Here is a 24,671-nt window from a genome sequence, read left to right as displayed (position 1 = left end):
GGCTATAAATACTCCAACACCTTGGAACGGTATCATTATCTTGTATATCATCTTCTCTCTAGCTATTTCTCTTAATATACACTTATATTCAAGAGCAATCTAGTCTGATTCTCACGCCAGAGGGTGGTCACAAGAAGGTACCCCCCCTTCTCAGTGACGAGCTCACGGTGTCTGTTTTGCAGGTCATCAGAAGAATAACCATCTTGCCGGACCTAACCCTCGTGGGAAACATCTATTTAACCCCCAGATTATCCGTAATCTGCCGGGGTCACTTAGTGTTTCTTCATTGGCGCCATCCGTGGGAGAAAGCTAGAACTTATTCTTTTTCAGTATTTTCAAAACTTCTGGAAAGATGGTTAAAGTTACTCCGGTCCCGAGGCCAGCGAGTGACCAAGAAACCTCGGTAATCACAACCCCAGCTACTGGGAGGAACACCGGCGACTACACAAATTTTACGAACACTACCCCGGTTACTCAAGCCGGGGCAAGTGCAGTAAATTTTACGAACACTACCCCGGTTACCCAAGCCGGGGCAAGTGCAGTAAACAATCATCCCCTGAGATTCATTGATACCCAGGTGGAAAGACAACGGACGAGGCTCCCCCACCAAACACTTGAACAAGTTAAAGCGTGGGCGGAAGCACGTCAGAAGGAATTCCATGCTGAGTTGGACGAACGCTTACGTTCCATCCAACAGGCTGACGAATTTGGAAGCACTCGACAACAGCTCAACATGAGCAGTGAGTGCGAGTACTCGGACGATGATCGGGAGGAATCCGACACCGACGCAAACCCTCGCCATAGGGCGAAAGGGAAGCGTAAGGAAACGGACTTCCAACCGAGAAGGAATTTCGAAGAAACCTTCAAACCAAGGAACGCGGGGGGAAACCCACGTGACTTCTCAAAAACCTTTAGACCAACTGCTGCAAATGCGGGAACGTCCAAGTTTGCAAGGGACATTGCGGAAGCAATCGCCCCGAGAAGTGCCAAACAGATGTCCAACATCGGCATTTATGATGGTATATCCGACCCAGACGATCATTTGAACAGATTCATAGCGGGGGCAACCGTCAGCAACTGGACGGAACCCACGTGGTGTTATATGTTCCAGATGACGCTGGTTGGAGCAGCTAGAGCGTGGTTTGACTGTCTACCGGTCCACCACATCTACGATTGGGCGGACTTCCAGCAGAAGTTTAGCCAACACTTCAGTCAACAAAGAAAGTATACCGAAGAGCAATGGACGATCCTCAACTGCATCCGAGAGGAAGATGAGTCTTTACTAGACTTCATCACGTGCTTCAATTCAAAGAAGCTAAGTTTGGGCACTATTAGCGAAGATCTTGTTCGCGCTGCTTTCATCCAGGGCGCGAAGGACCCAGAGCTCATCCGCACCTTAACGGGTAAAGACGGCATGCCATCCACGTGGGATGCCATCATGACAGCAGCTAAACGCTTCGCGGAAACGGAAAAGCAACTGGGTAGAGATCTTCCCCAGAGCACAAACCTCTACACCCAGAAAACAAGAGAAAACAACGTCCTCACCGCCCGACTAAACAAAAAGAGGAAGCTAGGCATTTGGCAGTCAAGGGTAAACTTTGACACCTCATCCGACTCGCACCCTCAGTTAGGGGGAAAGGATAACATGCAGTCGGCGAACCGGAACTCCAGATGGACGCCACTCACCAAAAGCGTCACCGAGATATTCGCCACCGAGAGGTTCCCATGGCCAAAGGCTCCAATTATCCGACAGCGTCCAAATGCTGATCAAAGCAAATTCTGTGACTTCCACAGGACAAGAGGCCACACCACCGAGGAATGCTTAGACTTGAAGGACATCGTCGAAGCATTTGTCAGAGATGGGAAACTCACGCACCTCGTGGCGTAATGAACGCTGAGCAGGCTAATGCGTGTAGAACCCCAGTTGGGGAAAACACGAATGAAACTGCAGCTTCAATGTTGGAGACTACATACTGCGTAAACAACGAGATTCCGAACCAGGTGAATATCGGCTCGAAAGGATCGATGACACCCCCATCCCAAGAACATGGGAGTTCAACTACACAGGTTGCACGTAGATCAATTCCAAACTTGTAAAGAAAAGGTCCAGAGCCACTTCTAATGGAAATGATTCTCCTTACCACATTGACGCTGATGGTCTTACATTTATACTTATGAACTTTCCAGACTGATATGCCGGTATTCACCGCATAAATAAGTGGGGAAGTAAGTCGTTGCGTGTGGACGGCGGCAAAACCCGCATAAACACAAAAAACGGCAAAAATTTGTAAGAGATGAGGACAACCTTCACGCAGGTCAGTTATAGGTAAAGTTTGGTCATCCCACTAAATGAAAGTGACGGTCCTACCCGCACAATCATGATAGAGGAAACTGAACACTAACCTATTGACAACCGCGCGTCGAACGGTTAACTTATTCAAAACACTGATATGCCGGTATTCACCGCATAAATAAGTGGAGACGTCGTTGCGTGTGGACGGCGGCAAAACCCGCATAAACACAAAAAACGGCAAACCTTCACGCAGGTCAGTTATAGGTGAAGACTGGTCATCCCACTAAATGAAAGTGACGGTCCTACCCGCACAATCATGATAGAGGAAACTGAACACTAACCTATTGACAACCGCGCGTCGAACGGTTAACTTATTCAAAACACTTGGAAAATTGCTGTTAAACTAAAGTATGCACGAGCGAATCATATATTGTTTATGCGGCAAAACAAGTGCCAAATTAAGCTATAATATGCATGAGCAAGTCTTATAACGTTTATAAAGCAAGTCATCCAGTGAAATTGGCGGTCCTACCCGCACAAACATTTATATTTCATAAAAAATTCAAGCATTACAAGAATCGCCGGGTACCTACCCGCCTACAGAAATATAAATCTATCCTAACAGTGGGAAGGGATCTCAATGTTCAAACTTCAGGACCACTCCCTCCAAACCCACTTGTACCCGCACCATCAGTTGGCTGTGGCGGATCAAGGAAAGTCTTGAGAATGGTTAGCCCATCATCAGCAGCAGCAATTTCGTTCACCTTCTCCACCACCGGATGCGGGAAGGCAGCATACTGGTTCACTGCTTGGTCATAGGCAGCTTCAGTGTCCACGTCATAAAGAGGGAAGTTGGAAGGCGGGATGCCCTTCTCAACAAACCCCAGACCAAGCAAGAAACCAGCCTTTCCCCATCCTCATGGGAAGCGTTGAGGGCTGCGCTCATGGCATCGTCATAAGATGTGTTCGTGAAGATCCGATGCACAACCTACAAGAAAAAATACAAAGTATCAAAACCTTTTCTAAGTACAAAGAAAAGCGTAAAGATATTATGAAGCTACGCATACCTGCGACAACGCTTCTCGTAGAAGCCATTCCTTGGTAATCAGAGCCTCCTGGAGGGCAGCTTGAGCTTGGTTACGGGCGCGTTCGGCTTCATTTTTGTTAAGGTTGGCAAGCAACACTTCCTTAGCAGCAGCCTCTTCAACGCCCTTTAGCTTACGCTCAGTGTGGTCAAGCATACCCCTCTGATCCAAGATCTCTTGGAGCTTCTTGGCGTCTTCCATGGCCAAGGCATCATGAGCCTGCTGGAGCCTCTCTAGTTTGGCTTTAAGCTCCTCATTCTCAGCGCGCAGAGGCTCAGCAACAGCTTCAGCTTTGGTGGCCCTCTCGGTCGCGTTCCGCGCAGTTTCCTTAGCCAACCTAAGCTGTTCGTTAACAGCTTGAGTAGCCTTGGAACGAGCCTCGAGACGGGCCTGAACTTCAACCTCGAGGGCCTTGAAGGCCTTTTCATTCTCCGCAGCAACGGCGGAAAGTCTCCTGTTCTCCTCCCGGATGGCCCGCACCTGAGCCACTTCTTGGATACGCGTCGCCTTTAACTTGTCGTTTTCACGACAAAGCAACTCGACGCGCGGCTGCATCCGGGCAAGGAGAATCCGAAGCTCATTTCAGCCTACCCTCCTGGTAGCTAGACATGGCTTCCCCCAACGCGCCACTTGGGGCCGCGTGACGCAGTCCACAGCCGTCCGAAGGGTTGTTCCCCGGCGGATGTTCCACCGTGGAACATACACCTCATTGGAATCCGACACTATAAAAACAAAAAACAGTTAGGAAAAGATGATATATAAAAAAAAAGAGGCCAAAATAACCCTACGCACCTGTAGGGTCGACAACAGGCCGGTAGCCGCCGAACCCATCACCCGAACCTAAGGGATATCCATAAGAGGTCAGGCAGATGGGAATGAGGCAGAGATTGGCTAGAAGCCCCAAACATACCTGCTGAACCGGCCGGGGACGAGGTAGTCACCGGTGCCGGAGGCACGGTTGAAGCCGCAGCGGTAGAAACCATCAGTGGTGAACTCACTGGAGGTGAGCTCACAACCGTGGCCGCCGCTGCGGAGGAGCCCGCAGAAACAATCACCGCCGGCTCAGTGAAGGATGCAGTGAATATGGCACTGACAGCCGGCGGAGAGGACGTCACAATTGGAACAGTTGCCTCAACCGGGTGAGCAACTGAACCAACACTAGAAACAGGCGCGGCCGCCTGGGTCATCGCCTCGGGTAGGTTGACCAAACCTACCGTCATGGGTCGAGAGACGCTCCTCCCCGCTCCACTCTGGAATGCGGTAGCATCCACACCTGCATGAAGACAAGATATTAAAAACAAAGGCGAAAAGAATTGCGGGTAAGATTAATTTACACTTACGAGTTTTCTTGAGCTTGAAGGTTCTGACAGGCGGGGACGAACCCGATGGAGCCGGCCTCTTCACGCCGGTCACCGTCGTCGTACTGGGCGGATCGGAGGTGACAGCTGTCTCAACCTCCGAGACAGTTGTCTCACCACCACCAGGGTTCCCCGCCGCCTCCTCACTTTCGGTCTCTGACTCAGACCGGTTCCCCTGATCGGCAGTGGAGGCAACCTTCGCCTTGCCCTTCACGCCGACAGCTTTCTTCTTCCTCACGAAGAAAGTACCATCTGTGGATTCCTCATCAGAATATGACAAAATAAGAGGAATTCCAGCAGAGGTTTGAGCATTGAGAGGGTGAGGGTTAAAGAGTCCTTACCTGGCCGCCTGGCGCTCAGAATCTCGTGGCCCGGCGGGTAGACCTCCACAAACCGATCCGTCGTTCGCTCCAAGATGGGCAACTCGTTCTCGTCGAGAGCACGAGTACCCAGCCGAGCGGGACCACCGCTCTCACGCGATTGCAGAAGCGACTGCAAATTGTTCCCCTCTGAAAATAAACATAAAAGCAGTTAGAAGAAAAACCCTAAATCAGCAAAAAGATATGAAGCATACCGTAAGGGATAGAGTTCAAACCGTATTCGAGGACGATGGGAATCTGTGGCGCCTCTGCCCCAGCATCCTTCCAAACCCGGCTCATCCCAAGCATCACCATCCCAGACTCCGCAAAGCGGTAAACCGGAGTCTGGATCTGGGAGATCTTGGCGAACCATTCCGCCTCTTGGTAATTGGAGGCGTGAAGGCTAGGGAGCGCCCTCCCGTTCTTAAACGTCATCGCAATGGGGACGACGCGAGCGGAGACATAAAAAAACTCCCGCTTCCAAGAACGAAGACTGCGCTCGGTAGCGCAGATCTTCAAACCCTTGATCCGATTGACCAAGGTATACCAGCCCTGGATGCACCTCCAAGAGTAGAAGGTCATTAGGCGGTCGACGCGGGGCTCAACGCCCAGAATATGGCACACCCATTCAAAATGGCGAACCTTTGCGATCGCCATCGGGTGCACCTCCGTTAGGTGTACACCGTGTCTCTCCAAAACACGGTACACAAACTTCGTCAATGGGAACCTCAGATTCCCATAGACGAAGAATGCAGCATACACCCCTATCTTGCCCTTGGGGGCATCATACACCGTCTGGTGAGACTCAGGAAACTCAGGCTCGAAAGGCTCGAGCATGAACTTCTTGACGATGTGCAGGTACAGGTCGACGGAAAGAGCACACTGGCACTCGCCAGCAGTACTCTTATCATCCTTATCAGACGCGGACATCGGATTCTCGGTGTATACTTCGGACTCCTCGGCAATAGCCTCAGGATCACAAATGGAAGACATGTTTTGGAAGATGGAAAGAAGAACGATTTCAGGAGAATGCTCGAAAAAAGTTAGAGTATTCGCCGGAAATCGCTTAGAAGAAGAAGTGAAACTGTGAGTTGAGATGCATCCTCTCCTCCCTTTATATACTCATCGCAATGAATGCGATGAATTAATGCGGAAGAGACCGAAAAGCGCATGTGCAATGAAACTATGACACGTGGAATATGCAAGCTGGCAACAACGGTCGACAGGACGCGCGCCGTAAACTTCGCGGCCACGCGCCCGAAAACTCGCGCCAACGCGCCTGAAAAAGCGTCTGGAATGACCATATACTGTCACGTCGCCATAACTTCATGCACGTCCTGAAACTGTCAGAAGAAACCGTCAGAGCACGCTGACGTCCCTTCAACAGTTTGACTGTTCTTATCCTTTCACCAACTCTTCGAATTTCAAAAAGATTCAAAAAGATTCAAAAGTAAGCGGGACTTTACCCCCTTACCTTGGCAACCAAGTAACTATAAGACAGGTGCGGGTACAGTGTCAAGGCAAAACCCTTCACATACTTAGCACCTACAGGGAATTGAAGCCAAGAATACCTCGGCAACCAAGTAACTATAAGACGGGTGCGGGTACAGTGTCAAGGCAAAACCCTTCACATACTTAGCACCTGCAGGGAATTGACGCCAGGAATACCTTGGAAGTAAAGTAACTATAAGACGAGTGCGGGTACAGTGTCAAGGCAAAACCCTTCACATACTTAGCACTCCGCATGGAATTGAAACCAAGAAGGATCTTCTGGGCCATGCTTGCGGAAACGGAAATAACATCCCCGCATAGCGGGAACGTTGAGAACTAGATTGTTTGAAGCTCCAAGATGGAATCGGTTGTTTAACATAATTGATCACTATGTTTAAAACTACCAAAAACTCATGGAGAATCTACACAAGTGGAACTCAACGCTCCTGACTTGCGAAGAGGTTACAGACCTACCCGCATCATACCCAAAGATCAAGCAGAAAAGTCGGGAATTTCTGCACGTGACATTAGGACTTCCGCGGGAAGAATCTCCATGGAAAACCTTAAAACTAAACCCTTTTCAAAACCCCTTGCTTAAGTCCAAAAGTTCACCTCACTTATTAACAATTCATGAGAAGAACATTTGACTGGGGGGACTTGAAGAGGTAGGTCCCAGCAGAGCCGAGTTGGACCCGCAAGACTCACCTTGAACAGGGACGTCTGCGCGGTTGGACCCGCAAGACTCACCTTAAACAGGGACGTCTGCGCAGTTGGACCCGCAAGACTCACCTCGAAGAGAGACGTCTGCGCAGTTGAACTCGCAAGACTCACCTTAAAGAGGGACGTCTGCGCAAAGACCAACTGGATCCGCATGACCAACCATGCTCAGAGACGTGACGTCCTTACGCGCAGTACGCAAGCTGTTCCCGCAGGAAAAGCCTCCCAATGGTGACGTACTCCGCCTGTTCCCGCAGCTACGAATACTAGCCATCAGGGAAGGCTACCCGCACAGCAAGGCTACACGCACAAGGCACTAACTCTCAAATAATTCAGTAATGTCACCTGAAGAGGGAATGAGCAAGCCGGGAATACTCTCGCCCAAATGAGCCAGTCCGTACGCTACTGGAGGACCTTTTGTACTATACCTGCCAAGGTATGGACAAAAGATCTGACCAAAGCTGCGACAGCTCACTGACAACAGTACGACGAGCAGCACGCTCTAGTACTTAATGTCACTATCAGCCGCTGCCTACTCACCAACCCTTGTCGTGGCACGTGCATAGCCTGCAGTTGGTGGAAAAGGAATAGTACACAGCCGGCCATGTCACTATCAACCGCTGCCTACCCACCAACCACCAGCACGGCACGTGCGTAGCCCACAGTTGGTAGAAAAGGAATATAATACAGCCGGCTGTACCTTCTTGGACGCCTACCTTCGGCTATAAATACTCCAACACCTTGGAACGGTATCATTATCTTGTATATCATCTTCTCTCTAGCTATTTCTCTTAATATACACTTATATTCAAGAGCAATCTAGTCTGATTCTCACGCCGGAGGGTGGTCACAAGGAGGTACCCCCCCTTCTCAGTGACGAGCTCACGGTGTCTGTTTTGCAGGTCATCAGAAGAATAACCATCTTGCCGGACCTAACCCTCGTGGGAAACATCTATTTAACCCCCAGATTATCCTTAATCTGCCGGGGTCACTTAGTGTTTCTTCATCATCCATTAGATTTTGATAAATTTTGTGTTTGAATAATCTCCAATGTGTCGTCAAATCATAGTGAGATGCCGGATGCAACTATGTTAATGTTCATTTTATGAGAGAGAATATTAGACCGGATGTGTAAACTCTGTTAGGATGGAAGTCTGGAAGAGGCGGTCAACCTACTAGCGTGCGGGTTAAGGTGGGTTAGCTGGGTGCACCACTGCAAGTCCGTAACCCTTGTGTGTTTAGGCAGCGGGTTGAAATCAGGATTGTGGAACCGAAGGTTGAACTTGGATTGCCTTGAGGGATTTTTGGGTTGAAATGTAATGTGGGTTCAAATATGAGTGTCCCCTCCCTTTTCATTAAAAAAATGACGTGAACCATGGGGTGTTACGTAGACCAATCAGAAGCAAGCATCACCAAGAATGCATATTAATACTATATAAAATTGTGTTGAAACAAGGCAAGAGTGTAACACAATATTATTGGATGAATGGATGGGTTCAAGTATAACTGCCTCTTCCACCCTTTTATTTCTTGTCAGGGTTTGTTCACAAATCTTGGAGACCTTGTGCGACTAGTAAAATGAGTCTTTAGAATAGAATATATATAACCAAAATTCGTAAGTATGATAATAATTGTTAATATTAAACAAAATTATGGGTTTTAATAGTTTATTCATATATGTAAAATTAAGAAAAACAATTCAGGGTCGTCCCTTTTGTTTGTTAAATATTTGCCCTAATGCAACGCGTAATATGCTGATTGATCATTATGGTTTATTTGAAGTGCGTTGTTTTTCCGTATCTTAATTTCAACTTCAACAAGTTCATCGCAAATAGAATAATACTATTTAGTTCATACATGGTTTGTATCCGAAACTGATAAAGATGGGTAGGTGGAGAATACCTAAGGGAAGGGAAGGGAAGGGAAGGGAAGGGAGACAACTTTATGAGGAACTTAGAAAAATAGCCTCATAACTTTAGGTGAAGAAGTGCCTCTCATCAAAAGGAGGTCGAAGTGACCATGCCTGATAAAATGCTTATTGAAAGTAAGTTTGGCAATAAATACCATAGCACGCATTTAGAAATACTATTCTTGTTCCTAAAAATACACAGGGTCAGTCTTCGAGAATTTAAATAACTCGGCCGAGCCTAAATAAAAAGTTCCGTAGGTCCTACGAGTAACGAAATATATGAGCTAAAAAAGGTTTTGGGTCCTATAATTATAAGATGATCAATGTCTAATCTTATTTAAAAATGTTTATAATCTTACTTTACAACCAACAATAAACAAGCATAACTTAAAATCTTCTCAACTCGAGTCGTTTACACCTCTAATTTTTGTCGTATACACTTTAAAAAATATTGATGTGATAATTCACGAGGTTAAAAAAGTTAAAATAATCTAGGAAAAAATCACTTAATAGTTGCGCCAATTAGAACACATGGAACTTAAATAACAGGGTTAATTTAAATAACTATGATGATTAGCAAATGATAAGAAAATAAAGTACAAAGGAGAAAACAAGTGTTACGAAAGTGATTAAATTGTAGCTAAATGTGGCATATTCGGAAATATGATTCAAGATGGTGAGACAAGGAAATCATGAAAATGAGGGCACTAATATCATTTACAAGTTGGCTTCTTATGTCACAGTTACACCACCATACGACGTGGTTGTCTGTCGTTTTGGTGGCATGTAGGACCACCAACATTTATTCTTCTACAATCACTAAAACAGTTTAACCATAGGTGGGTAAAAACATGTACTTTTTAGTACACGGTAAAATGGTAAGGGATGACACATAATATGTACTTCTCGTTTACCTTTGTTTATTTAAAATCTATATGAACGGTCTATGAAAAATATTGAACAAAGATAAACGAATATAAATGAACAGATGTAAACAAACACTAATGTAAAAAATTATTGATGAACACACTTAAATAAACAAATATCAAACATCAATGAACAAACGAAATATATATACATGTTTGTTCGTTTAGTTAAATAAACGAGCATAAATGAACTCCTCATCAAGTGGTTAACAAACAGTTCACCGAACGTTCGGTTCATTTACAGAATTACAGGCATACTAGCAATCGCCCTTCCAAAAGGGTGAATTGATTATACCATCGGCCCAAATCTCAATTTATTAAGTTATATTCATTCAATATACGTTTCTTTATGTTCCAAAACAAAACAGTTGATTCAAGTATAAAAGTTACAAGCTTCTAATTCATTCTTTATATTAAGTAGAATTTTGTAGCATGTGTGTTTCATTTATGTACATTTTAAGCATTTAAGGTTATTGATCACATAGGCTTAAATTTCTACATGCATATACAACACAAAAGTAGCGTAGATTCACACATGATATAAGTATATTTTAATCATTTGCCGTAAAATTCATGTTTTTATCCTTTTTTCATGAATTTTCATGATGGTATTAACTAATTACTCGAATATATTGAGGCATCCTTCTATGTGATTGATGCTTAGGGATTTGTTGTTAAAGATACCCGGTAATTTTACATGAGGATAATTATATATCAGGTTACTTAGGGATTATCATAGGAGAGGTGATGATTATTCCTTGAAAACACTCCCATCGGATTTTGTTGTCAACAACTCCAACTGAGATTATTCCAATTCGATCTATGTTTAATCCAGTTGAAGGAATGAGATATTGCCTCCCCTATGATCTAAGCTATGAGGAGACCAGTAACATACATATTACAAGCATTCTGTGTTTTTCTTATAAATTTCCGCATCTTGGTTCCGTACAACTTTTCTATATTTTATAAAAACAATATACAATCGTTTTCTAAATATTCTTATCAAATAATGGATTAATAATGGACATCACTATTGAAGTGGTGAAATGTGAATTGCACAAGACCAGTAACAGGGTTCCATTACTTGCAATATTGGCTTTTACTTATCGATTTTAAATATAAATATTGAGATTTAAACAAATAACGACTTGAATTTTTCACGATTTTTCCTATTAGTTTGCATATATGGTCAAATTGCGAGTCTAGTTTTTAATACGATACTTAAATTTTAGGCAAATTGAAATTTGGAATTTGGAAAAAACTTATGTCGTTAAGTCTTTTTTAACGGGGTCCAATGAAAACAAACAGTGTGAAAATTGGGACCGTTGACAGTTATTTTCTAAGTTGAGATTATTATCGGTCAACTACATTAAGTTGGGATTTTAAACACAACCTTGATTAGCCTTACATAAGTTAATTTTCATTAAGATTTGTTAATCCAACATTGTTTCCAATTTTAATTATTCAGTTCTTGTATCATGTCAAATGTTTATCAAGCGAACTCGAATCTAAATGGTAACAATAAGAAATGTATTGTCATACAAAATTTAACTGTTTTTGTAATAACCTAATAAAGTGATTAAAAAACATATAGGAGTGTATTTGTATTATCTATGTTCTTTACATCTTACATTCTTACACAATAAATTTCTCATTTTAGATTAAAAAATAAGAACGAATTAGAACACGACCATACTGAATTTTCATATCAAGATTTGTTATAAACTTGTCAAGTCATAGTAAATGGCAGTAGATCGTTGTAGAACGTTTGCTTACGAGACATGTTATCACAGTCACTTCAATAGTAATACCTTCAAAATAAGTTATTCTATGTAGCAGTGGCGGACCTACACCAAAGGTGGAGGTGTCGGCCGGCCCCTGTGATATATATATATATATATATATATATATATATATATATATAGGAGATGATTCAGGAGAGAAATGAAATTACTGTGAGAAATATGATAAATGAATATGAGCCACTAATTTTAATTTAGGTTTTAAATGTTTAAAGATAAATGAGGAAAGTATTAATGTATGCTCTCTCTTAAATTAATATAACTAATAAATATAATAGTTATCTATTTAATTAATATAACTAATCAAATTATTATAATTGGAAAATATTAAAAATTCATTTATTTTTATAACTTATTTTTTTCACTCTTGAATTTTTATCCTACTCAAGTACAATTTATTCATACATTAAAATTTCTTTTTATCCAAAACTAATTTTTTTCAACTCAATATATTAATATCCATCAACACGTATTTACATTGTGATGAATAGTACAAAAAACTATCTTACATGTGTTTATATTAAATATCAACAAAAAAGTACACAACGTACACAAAAACATATAACCTACACTTGTTTTAAGAATAAAAAACCGTATAACCTACACACGAAAAACATATAACCAATACACAAAATTCAGCATTAATAAACTACAACGCACACAAAAACGTATAACATACACACGAAAAACATATAACCTACACCTGAAAATTTTATCCTACACATTTAAATACAATTTATGCATACACTAAATATTTTTTCTATCAAAAACCAATTTCTTCCAACTCAATATATTAATATCCATCAACACGTAGGTACATTGTGATGAATAATATAAAAACTATCTTACATATGTTAGCATTAAATGTCAATAAAAAATATACAACCTACACAAAAACATGTAACATACACTTGTTCTAAGAATAAGAAAACATATTACCTACACACGAAAAACATATAACCTACATACGTATAGGATGTGTGTATCTTTGTCTAGTTTATATAATTGTTGATGTTGAGTTACATATGTAGGTTGTATACGTTTTTGTATGTTGTACGTTTTTATTGTTTAAAACAAGTGTAAGTTATATAATTTTGTGTATGTTGTATATTTATTGTTTATATTTAATGAGCACATTTGTATGATATTTTTTTATTATTATTTATAACAATAATTTTTCTAAGTATATCAATTGAAAAAAAAAATATGTTTTGATATTTATTAATTAGAGAGGATTTATTTTGGTTATATTAATTGTATTAATTAAAAAGAGGGGGATTTATTATGGCTATATTAGTTGTATTAATTGAAAAGAGATAATGCATTTATTGTTGCATTTATATTTTTTATTTATTTTTAAACATTTAAAACATAAAATAAAATTAGTGGTCAATATTTATTTTTCACATTTCTCACAGTAATCTCATTTCTCTACTGAACTTAAGCCTATATATATATATATATTATAAAATCCTGATTGACCTCTATAAAATATTGACGTCAACCCTCTTCCGACCGCTATGAAATTTTTTCCTGAGTCTGTCATTAATAAGTAGTGTCAATATACGCTGCTGAGTGAAAAAATTAAATAAAAGGAAGATTACCTTAACTATATTAGAGAATGAGAAATGAGAAAAATCACAAGTGTCTTTAGGTGTATTTATACGTTACTTTTCATATTAGGCAACTTTTTGCATATATACAACCATGAAATATGGAACAAACTTTACGTATCAATTTTGTTTCCTAAATCTGTAGTCACCATTTGAAAGTATAATATACAACAACCTTTACGTATCAATTTTGTTTCCTAAATCGGTACTTTATACGATTTTTCTAATTCGTAAAATATTTGTGAAGTATCAATTAGTGTGTTGAATATTTATGTAAAGGTATAATGTGGGTACGTAGTGTTTGCATATTTTAATACACACCTGAATATATAATGGAACCTTGAAATTTGTTCGTATATTAAATAATCATAAACATAAAAGATAAAACAACCGAATAAGTGGCTTTATTTTTTTACGACGTACACTTACAATCATGTTAGTAACAAATTACGTATATGCCAAACGTAATTGACACAATGGGAATGCACCCGATTTAACTTGTGTTTCAGTTTCACTTCATTCAATCAGACACATATATAAAAAGGATTGTAGGAGTTAAAGTGGAAGCGTGACTATTTTACGTAATTTATTACTATAGTTGCAATTAATTACTGATGTGGTTAAAAGAATACATCATATTTAAAACGTTGAGTATTTTGTGAGTTTGTATAATAATACTCTCTATATAATATTCTTTAAATATACTAAAAGAATAAAAATATTTATGATTTCTCATAGTTGAGTTAAAGATTGGCCGGTCAATTGGAGTGATTGAATGGTATAGTGTTTGGATTTTCGTATTTCACTGTGAAACTCAACCCAAGTGAAACAAACCCAACCGCCAATCTCTCTTTTTCTTATCTTTTCTTTTTTTCTTTTTCTTTTTTTGCAAGATAATATAACTCAACAAAGACTCCAAAGCGACCATGTTAATGAATTCATCTCATTATATATTCTTTACAACTTTAACAATATCATGTAAATAATATAGGGTGTTTGGTTTCATATTTGAAAATGGTGACACTTGTGTTGTTTTGAAGAAACAATTTAGAAAATTGGAATTTAAAGTTAAAATGAAATGAAATATGAAGAAATTACTATTAAGAAGTAATTGCAGATTTTTCAAAAAATACAAGATTTTATTTATATTAGTTTATTTTCCAACCAGACATTCTATTACAATGAATTCACATGTGAATTATAATGAACTAGTTTTTTTACCCGGCGTGTTGTGCCCGGGCAGCTGGCAAAACACCAGCATTGAAACCCGGGCGTTGGTAAAATCCGAGCATTACGACGATGAGTTGACATTAATTCTGTCAGTATTAAGGTACCGGAATTAAAACAAAAGGGTCAGTAAATGTGACATTCGTCAATTTCGAGTCTTGTTTGTATTCGTTTTTGTATTTGTTTATTATGTAAACCGAAGTTTATGTTATAATCAAAATGATGGATTTATGTTACAATATTGTTTCACACTTGTTGGGTTTTGAAAACATCGTACCTTTATTTTTATTTTTATTTATTTATTTATTTTATTATTATTTTTTGTTTTGTGTTTTTGTCTTGATCCATTTTGCATGAAAACTCTTATGTCTCATACCCATATTTGACCATCAACATTACCCTATATATACACCACATTTCCTCTTCATTTTCCCTTGCTACAACTCAAAAAAAAAAAAACTCTCTCAAACATCAAAGATTCAAAGATATCTTCTTAAGTGCTCTTGAAGGTTTTTAGTCTTTCATCTTAATTAGTTTATGTAGCCATATTAATACTTGTTTATGGTTGTGCAACATATATATAATATACACCCCTTGTTTACCTTTGGTAGTTACTTCTTCGATTCCGGTCGGTGAGGTTTCGGACCTCATAAAGCAAGGCTTCATGGAGGACTTCGTGTCCTTGATATGTATACATCTATATAACTTGTTCATAGATATTAATCTTGCTTATTTTAGTTTGTTGGTCATGTTTACAAGTTCCATGGTTATGGGTTTTAAGAGTCTATGCTTCGGTTTAACCGTAAATAGCTCTAAACCGTAAATTGAACTTTGTTACTAGTTTTGTTAAATAATTGTTTAAACATGCTTATTGTTAGATCTAAGTTTCTAAAATCATTTTTACAAATTCTATGGTTATGAGTTTGTAGAATCTTACCTCGGTCTTAAGCCGAAACACGATCCGAACAGAAAACCGAACTTTTGTTTAAAAACTTTATTGTTAACTTTTGGTTGTAAAACTTAAAGTATTTTTTTTTTATTTGTACATTATTATACAAGTTCTTTAGTGGTTGGACATGTGGAAACCAAACCGATTCTTACTCGCTTAAGACACACAAGTGTGTTTTTTTTTTAGCCATCAAGACTTGTATATTTCTTTAAAAATAGTTACAAATTGATTTTTAAATATTTTCTTAACTACTTGGAAATGTTGGATCCAACTTGATCTCATAACAAAGTTTGGACCGACAAAACCGAACACTCGCTTAACGTGCGTTGTTAGTTCTAAAACAATGGAACTACATACTTGGTTAAGTCTTATTAAATTTTATTGAGTTATCTCATAACATTCAATATTTTGGAAAGTTGACTTTGGGTTTGACCAATTATCAAGACCCGAACCGACAACCCGAACACTTGATAAAAAAAAATCGTTTTAGTATATTTATTCCAAAGGGATTTGCATTCTTGCATTTTACCCACCTTATTACTTAACATAGGTTGAGTGAATATTAAGGTTAGATACTTAAACCCGGTTTCGAGCAAACTTACATTTTTAAAGGGTTATTATTATAAATTCTTAAATAGTCACATTTTAAACCTTGAACTTTAATTATTTACATTTCTCAACATTTATTTTGTTTAAAGACCTTCAAGACAACCTTTCTAAATTCAAGACTTGTTTTCTTTTTAGGCGTTGTGCGTTAAACTCGTCATTCTGACAAATCTCCAAATTATCATCTTTCAAGTTTACTACTTGAAGGTGAGTACTTCATACCACATTTTTCATCTTTTATTTTGGGGGTGACATTTCATACTTATTCAACAAAATGCTTTATATTTGAATCTTAAACAACAAACGTAGTTGTATACTTTACCTAAATAATTGCTCGTTTTGGTGTTCTATGCTTATATGCCTATGTGTTTATCGCTTTTGGTTGGTGGAACTATAAAATCCTAGATTATTTGGCATCCCCTTATAGCAAGGTGTCGTTAACGTAATGCAATTAACGATAACTATAAAATCCTAGACTATTTGGCATCCCCTTATAGCTAGGTGTCGCTAATGTGTTTAGCGATATTTATTTATTCAAATTACCACTTTTATTTATCGTTTCGTATGCAAGTTTTGTGGCTATCTTTATTATATACTATATGATTAAACTTATGAATTACTCACCAACCTTTGTGTTGACAAACTTTATTTTATGAAATGTTGCAGGTTTGCATCTTGGTTGATTTATGATTGTGAAGAAAACGACATCAAAGACCTTAGGATATTAGTAAAAATGAACAATATCAAATTTGCCATATTTTGTGATATCTTGTTTATGGTTATTTTATGGATAATTGTTATGTGACATTTTCGATGTTGTGAAATGAAATGAGTTTATTAAATACTATTACTTTAATTAGTGTCATGTACTTATGGACAATCGTTACACCTCGGCATGTTCCGCCGCCTTTAGTCGGGGTGTGACAGTAAAACTCGGATGTTGCGGTGGTGAGTCGGTAAAACCTGAGCATTGTTGGTCTCGGGATGTGCGGCGGTAAGTCGACATAAATTTAATTTGTTTCAATTACGCTCGTTACGATACCGAAACTATGAAACAATATAAAAAATACAAAAAAAAACTTTGTCAAATGTCGGACCGTTACCTAGACCAATAACATGCTAGCGGCACCAAACTTTCCATTTATATATATTAGATAATTCGCATATTTAAAGTTTTATGTTATTTACAGTACCGAATTCATAAATTTTGTTTACTGGGGCCGGTTTTCAATCCTCGGATTGATCTTGACGTGATGTTCGAATTTCTATTTAGATCGTGTTGATCAAATAAGTGATGATAACTTGTCCTCACAATAGGTAAGACTAAGAGTTACAATAAGGTTTTAAGGTAATCATTATCACATAATGTTGGGCGTAGTTATTTGGTTTGTACTTAGTTTGTTTGTTTTGTTTGGGTTGTGTATGTAAACCGAGATCCATTTGGGTCTCGGTGGGCTTTTGGTTAGCATTGGGCTTGAGTGGTTAATTCCCTGTATATATAGAATGCATTGTATAGGGTTAAGGGTTGTTCATTCACTGATGTTCTTGGCCGTCTGAGGGTTATCACAGACGAGTATTGTATTGTTAGTGCTTAAGCACCCCGACGTTAATATTAACGTGTGTTTTGAAGCCATTCTTGTGTTCTACGTGTTTGTGTTCACTTGTGTTCTTGAATCATCGAGTGTTGGAATTCCGCACCAACACCTAGACTGTTGATATCATAATTGTAGTGATCCAGATTCGGGACTTACACATAATTTTTTTTTGAACGACCAACAAAATTCATTAATTTATATACATTTTACAAGTCATCCATAGCAAGATACTAGAGGTGAAATACACCTAATATCACTAGGGCTATTCTAAAAGCTCGCGGCTCAAAGTTCGGGCTCGTGGCTCGCTTGATAAAAGTTTGAATAAAATTAGTTTAAAAAATTGATTTGAAACAACCTAAGCTGAGCTAGCTTATTTTTTTAACCGAGCCAAAATCGACCCAAGCTTAGCTCGCGTCATGGCTCGGCTCATTGGCTCGATCTTAAGCTCGTTTAACCAACTTTAAATCGATTTTACTCAAGTTTAAATATTGAAAAAATTCAGGGGCAACATCCAAAAAACTTGAGTGTCTATCGAAATCATTATATGCGTTACATATATACAAAAATAAGGAAAAACTATGGGCCCAATATATAGGTGACTATTTATGCGTTGGAAAATCTTTCTTCTTTGGAGTTAATTAGAAGGGGTCGTTTGACAACCTCGTATCACCAGTAATGCTAAGCCGGTAAGCGCTAAGTACACGGACATGGTGGCCGGGAAGAGCTGGTGTGTGAGTGACAGTCTGATGGTTATGAACACAATTACATATGTGAAGAAACAAATAGTTAAAACTTTTATTCAACGTCATTTTTAAACTTAATGGTTAGTGGTTTGTTGACCGATAACGAACCAAACATATTTAATACTGGTTGAATCAGTTATACTTTTTTGATAAATAATATTATTAAAAAACTATCAAACAAAACCTAATAAATAACTTACCATAAGCTAAATATGACTATCAAATTTACTTTCAAGTTACACCTACTTTCCCAAACAATTAAAAACCAATGTATTTATAAAACTATTATTATAATTTAAACACCAAATAATATATATATATATATATATATAGGATGAGGATCATGTGAGAACTTTTTGGGAATTGAGAACTATGAGAACCATTTTGGATCACAAAAAAACCCAAAAATAAAAAAATCATAAAACAAAAAAACAAAAGTTCTTATTTATCATCCCGGTTTCTAAAAAAAAAATTATCGGTTTAGCTAAATTATACATATACATATATGTATAATATGTACATATATGTACACACATGTTTTTTTCCTATACACATATGTATAATTTAAGGTAAATGATAATGTACATATGTGTACATTACATAACTGAATATTAAATGAAAGTATATATATGTGTATAGGTATAATACGAATTAAAAAGAAAAAAAAATCGGTTTTTTTTTATTATACATATATGTATAATATGTACACGCATGTTTTTTCCTATACACATATGTATAGTTTAAGGTAAATGATAATGTACATATGTGTATATTACGTAACTAGAGATTAAATGAAAGTATACATATGTGTATAGGTATAATACGAATTAAAAAGAAAAAAAAATTCAGTTTTTTTTTAATGAAACCGGAATGAAATATAAGAATTTTGGTTTTTTTACTTTTTTTAAATTTCGGTTTTGTTTGTTTTATAATTTTTTTAATATTTTTTTAGAGGGTTTTTTTAGTGGTCCAAAATGGTTCTCAAAGTTCTCAATTTGCCAATGGTTCTCTTAGGATCTTTACCCTATATATATATATATATATATATATATATATATTCCATCAAAAGAAAGAAGTTAATTGAATCTTTATTAATCCACCACCTATGACTATTTGTAGGAAGGTTTGAGTTTTTCAACGGAGATTCAAGTTTGATTTTTTAATAGATTATGACAATGAAATATTTGAACTAGTCCTTGTAAGGTTGTTAGTTCAAATTCCTAGCCTACCCGGGTTTTCGTACCACCGTGTATTACGTCAGAGAGTCCTGTTCTTGTGGCGGCTAACGGTATGGTTTTCAGGTGAACGTCCAAGTCAAACTCTGAAACCAGCGTAAGCCCAGTTAAAACAAAATAGCCTGATCAAAGTAGGGCTACCATCACAAAAAAGAAAGTACCGGTTCTAAAATAATAATAATAAAATTTGAATCTTTATTTATTTATTTACGCCAAACACAGTTTTCGTCTTCATTCTTCCAGTCGTCTTCTTCTTCTTCTTTCCCATTACTATAAAACACCCCTTACCTTACTTTCTTCCATCACTCTTCATCTTCATCTTCTCAATTCCCATCAAACCCACAATTTTTTCATCATGAATTCTTAATAATCCGCTCAAATTCGAACTGGGTTACCCTTAATTTCTTGTAATTGATCATCAATTGGGATATGGAGAGGCTTAATTTTGTTAAAAATGGTGTCTTGAGATTGCCACCTGGGTTTCGGTTTCATCCCACGGATGAAGAACTGGTTGTACAATACTTGCAGCGTAAGGTACACTCGTGCCCTTTGCCCGCTGCGATTATACCGGAAGTTGATGTTTGCAAGTCGGATCCCTGGGAGTTACCAGGTGCCATTTCCGACTTATTATTATTATTATTATTATTATTATTATTATGGGTCGGTTCTGTTTTGAGCTAAAACATAACTAAGGAATGGAAGTTTGGTTTTTGAGTTTTTAAAAACTGTTTGGTTTTGGTCTATTTGGTTTTTAGTTGGGTCCGGTTTGGTTTTGTTTTGTTTTTTGTTGGGTTGGGTTCGGTTACGGTTTTTAGTTGGGTTCGGTTTGTCCAGTTTTAGTTGGGTTGGTTTTTTTTTAGTTTGTAATTGGGTTTGGTTTTTGTTATTTTGGTCTTCTCATTTAGGCTTGAAAATTATAGACAAGGAAAAAAATTGACGATAAATAATGAATTCGGGTTTTTTTTTTGTTTTGTTTATAAATTAATGTGATTATTATAAATTATAAAATTGGGTTAAGATATGTAGGTTAAACTATATATTAAAATATTAAAAGTTACTTCAAATACAAAATAAAAAAATGCAAATCTATAAGTTTGGTCAAGTCCGTTATTTTCTTTTCGTTTTAATTACATGCAAAATTAAAACTGATTGAAAGTTCGGTTTTTACAAAAATACAAGCCAACCCGTCTGCTTTTCTTTGGATTTGGTTATATTGATTTTTTTCCCGGTTTCATGCATATCCCTGGTTATTATTTGCACATTTACTCTGATCGGGTCGGGTCGGGTCGAATTGTTGGATCCGGAACATAGCTTTGATTGATTTGTTATAAACTTATACTAATGACTAATGAGCTTTATTTAATTATTTGTTTATCTATTAATTTTTTTAATTAATATGTATTCTTGATTTAGGTGATTGTGTGCAAGAAAGATTCTTTTTTAGCACAAAAGAAGTGAAATACCCGAATGGGAATCGGTCAAATCGGGCTACTGTATCCGGGTACTGGAAAGCAACCGGGTTAGATAAACAAATTGTGGCTTCAAAGACTAATCAAGTTGTGGGTATGAAGAAAACACTTGTATTTTATAAAGGAAAGCCCCCAAGCGGGTTGCGAACTGATTGGATCATGCATGAGTATAGACTCGCAACACCACAACTTGAAAAACCGACACAGGTAGAGCTGTTCAAAAAACTCGCGGCTTTAAATGGTTTTAAAAAAGTTTGTTCAAAAGCAAACTGAGTTAAGCTGAGCTGGTTTGGTTTGTAAATGAGCCCAAACCGAGCCAAGATAAGCTAGGCGTTAGCTTGTTTAGATGATTTGTTGACCCGTTTTAATTAAAGCTCAAATTTTAATACTATATATTAATTATTGCCGAATTTTTAATATATAAATTATAAATTTTCTAGGTGCGCATTATGTGTATGCCAAAAAATTATTTTTATGCAAAACCAAATTTAGTATATATAAATTATATAAAACTTTTGTAGTTTATTAACTGCATGTTAAAAGTTACTAACTTTTGTAGTTTATTAACTACATGTTAAAAAAAATAGCTTTTATGCTAAAGAAAATTTAGTATATTTAACTTATAATTTTTAGATAAATGGCTCCACGAGTCAGCTCTAGCTTTCTTCAAGCCGAGTTCAAGCTCAACATTCATCTCGTTAAACAAGCTAAAACAATTCCTGTCGAAATGAGCCAAGCCCAAGCCTAACATGGCGCGGGTCATTCCATTTCATTCGAGTCGATACAATTTTGATTCAGATTCGCAAACCTGTTCGGCTAATGATCCAATCTTGTCAAACAGGGTATGGAAAATTGGGTGATTTGCAGGATTTTCTTGAAGAAAAGAGGAAGTAATAATATTAATAATAAGAACAATGAAGAGAAACATAGCGAGACGATCGGGTTTGTTAGCGATTGCAAACCGGTTATATCGAAGCCAATTTTCTATGACTTCATGGCGGCAAACAAGAAACGAAGAACAGATTTGAATTTAATGCCGGTTCCATCGTCTTCGGGTTCAAGTGGGATCACTGATGATGCTTGTTCTTATGATGAACATGAGGAGAATAGCAGTAATTTGGATAATGTTTCGAATTTAAATAAAAAACCGTAGTTATAAATTAATACCTTTTTTTAGTTGTAAGTTATTTTCGATTTAATCTTCTATGGACATCTTCTTTAAATCTTATTATTGGTAATCATATCTATTGGTTATCACGTATTTGAAAAGTAGAAAATAATGAGATAATGACTAGGGGGTGTTTGGATACCCGTTTACATTCTTATTTTAAAAGTTTAATTATTTTATAATTGAAATGACCAAATGCCATGTGAGAAGTTAGGTTATAACTTAGAATATGGTGTGTGGAGTTATGTATATCCAAATTATTAAACTCATATCTTAGTTAGGCTAGTCTTAAAATATAGAAGTTGAAAATACTTGTAGATATATTTGGAGTGTTCGATTTAAAATATTATAGTTGATTCCCTTTAATTTTAGTCTCCCATGTTGTAACCGAATACGAAAATCCAGAGCTTCGTACATGAACGTAAAACCACCTGGAAAGGAGTTGTGTGGAGTCATCTGTCACTTTGTGGCGATGACATGGATGAGAAGGAGCAATTGAAGAACAGAATATTATGCATTTATGGAAAATATCTGTAAAATTATGGATATCTTATTTCGATATTTTAACTAGTAATAATCATTGTGAAATAGTTAATCCAAATGATCTAAGCAAATATAATATGTTTTGTATATCACGCCATCACATAAATACCATATCATATAACTTAATTTCTGTATTAAATGATTAATGGCGCTAGACGTTTAGTTAAATTAACAAATAAGTCATTTTTTATAAGCTTGTTATAGGTATTTACTTTCTTTTTATTATTTTTAGAACTTTTTATAAAGAATTTAAAACGTAGCCAATGTTGTACTTTTGGAGATAATGTTCATTTTAAAGAAAAGCCAATTTCAATATTTCCCAAAAGTAAAGATTAGGTTAGATTTTGTACTTTAAATGAGATCTTTGAGAAATCGAAGAAAAAAAATGATCTTTTTTCATGATATAAAGGTATATTTTGGTTGTTCATGTCATAAAGTAAAGCACGTAAGATATTTTATTTATAATTTCAAAAATTATTCAGTTGAATATGCTCATGTTATAACTTATACCACTCATATTCTACGTAACAGAGAGAATATTATAGACAAAGCATGTTTGTTTAATACATGTAAATCATGGATTTGATGGCCTATTCGATTCCTAAACGTTTATCACTAAATTGAAGAATTTGAAACGAATATGAATACATGTGTTTTAGTTTGAAATTAGTGATTAGTTGGTAAGTAAACATGTTGGAAAAATGCAACCATCCATGGGCCATAGATTCCTAAAAGTCATACATAGATTCCTTCCAAATCACCAAATGAATATAATAAAACCCTTTTAGAAGATATTCTAGAGACAATTAGAAGGGTTTCAAAACATCAAAGCTGTCTCGACTATTTAGAGATATGTTTTGTCTATAATAATTTGATTTGTGCATAAATTAATAAAAAATTATATATTTTATTGATGTAATTTAAGAGTTGAAAAGAGTGAATAGAAGAGCGACAAATGAAAGGTGTGGTGTTTATAAATTATTTCAAAATTGCCGACCAAAGTTTCTTTTAGATTTTAAATTTGTGTTTCTTGTAGTTTTTCACGTCACTCATCTTAAATATCATATTTTTCTGTTGTTATATGTGCATAATGATTATGATTGAAGTGGAAGTGATTCAGTCGTTCATGAGGTACTTAAGATTGAAGCGTTAAAGATTAATTCAAGTTAAGCTTAAATAAGCTGAAGCCTAATATGCTAATACTCAAGTTTTTTAATAAATAAATTTGGGCCCGAGTTTAATACGCTGAGTTTGACTGTGTCACACTCCGACCAAAGCGGCGGAACATGCCGAGGTGTAACGATTGTCCATAAACACATGACACTAATTAAAGTGACAGTATTTAATAAACTCATTTCATTTCACAACATCGAAAATGTCACATAACAATTATCCATAAAATAACCATAAACAAGATATCACAAAATATGGCAAATTGATATTGTTCATTTTTACTAATATCCTAAGGCCTTTGATGTCGTTTTCTTCACAATCATAAATCAACCAAGATGCAAACCTGCAACATTTCATAAAATAAAGTTTGTCAACACAAAGGTCGGTGAGCAATTCATAAGTTTAATCAT

At 37.0% G+C, this 24,671-nt stretch overlaps 1 protein-coding gene across 1 annotated transcript; it reads left to right on the top strand.

The window, feature by feature from the left end:
• Positions 1 to 20,285: 20,285 nt before the first annotated feature.
• On the top strand, positions 20,286 to 22,546 carry LOC143535192 (NAC domain-containing protein 83-like). The gene is made up of 3 exons (XM_077029513.1): positions 20,286 to 20,518; positions 21,322 to 21,584; positions 22,219 to 22,546. Exons 1-3 carry the CDS (start codon positions 20,338 to 20,340, stop codon positions 22,528 to 22,530), a joined length of 756 nt encoding a protein of 251 aa, XP_076885628.1. The 5' UTR covers positions 20,286 to 20,337; the 3' UTR covers positions 22,531 to 22,546.
• The last annotated feature ends 2,125 nt before the right edge of the window (positions 22,547 to 24,671 follow it).

Source organism: Bidens hawaiensis, unplaced genomic scaffold (assembly GCF_021521415.1).
Source record: "Bidens hawaiensis isolate Kalapana, Puna unplaced genomic scaffold, B.hawaiensis_p1.1 tig00010432_1, whole genome shotgun sequence".
NCBI lineage: Eukaryota > Viridiplantae > Streptophyta > Magnoliopsida > Asterales > Asteraceae > Bidens > Bidens hawaiensis.
This window is presented reverse-complemented; position numbering and strand designations above follow the sequence as displayed.

Coding starts and splice junctions, on each gene's coding strand:
- LOC143535192 (XM_077029513.1), top strand. CDS start 20,338: ATGGAGAGGCTTAATTTTGTTAAAAATGGTGTCTTGAGATTGCCACCT. Junction 20,519..21,321: donor GGATCCCTGGGAGTTACCAG/GTGCCATTTCCG, acceptor TTCTTGATTTAG/GTGATTGTGTGCAAGAAAGA. Junction 21,585..22,218: donor AACTTGAAAAACCGACACAG/GTAGAGCTGTTC, acceptor CTTGTCAAACAG/GGTATGGAAAATTGGGTGAT.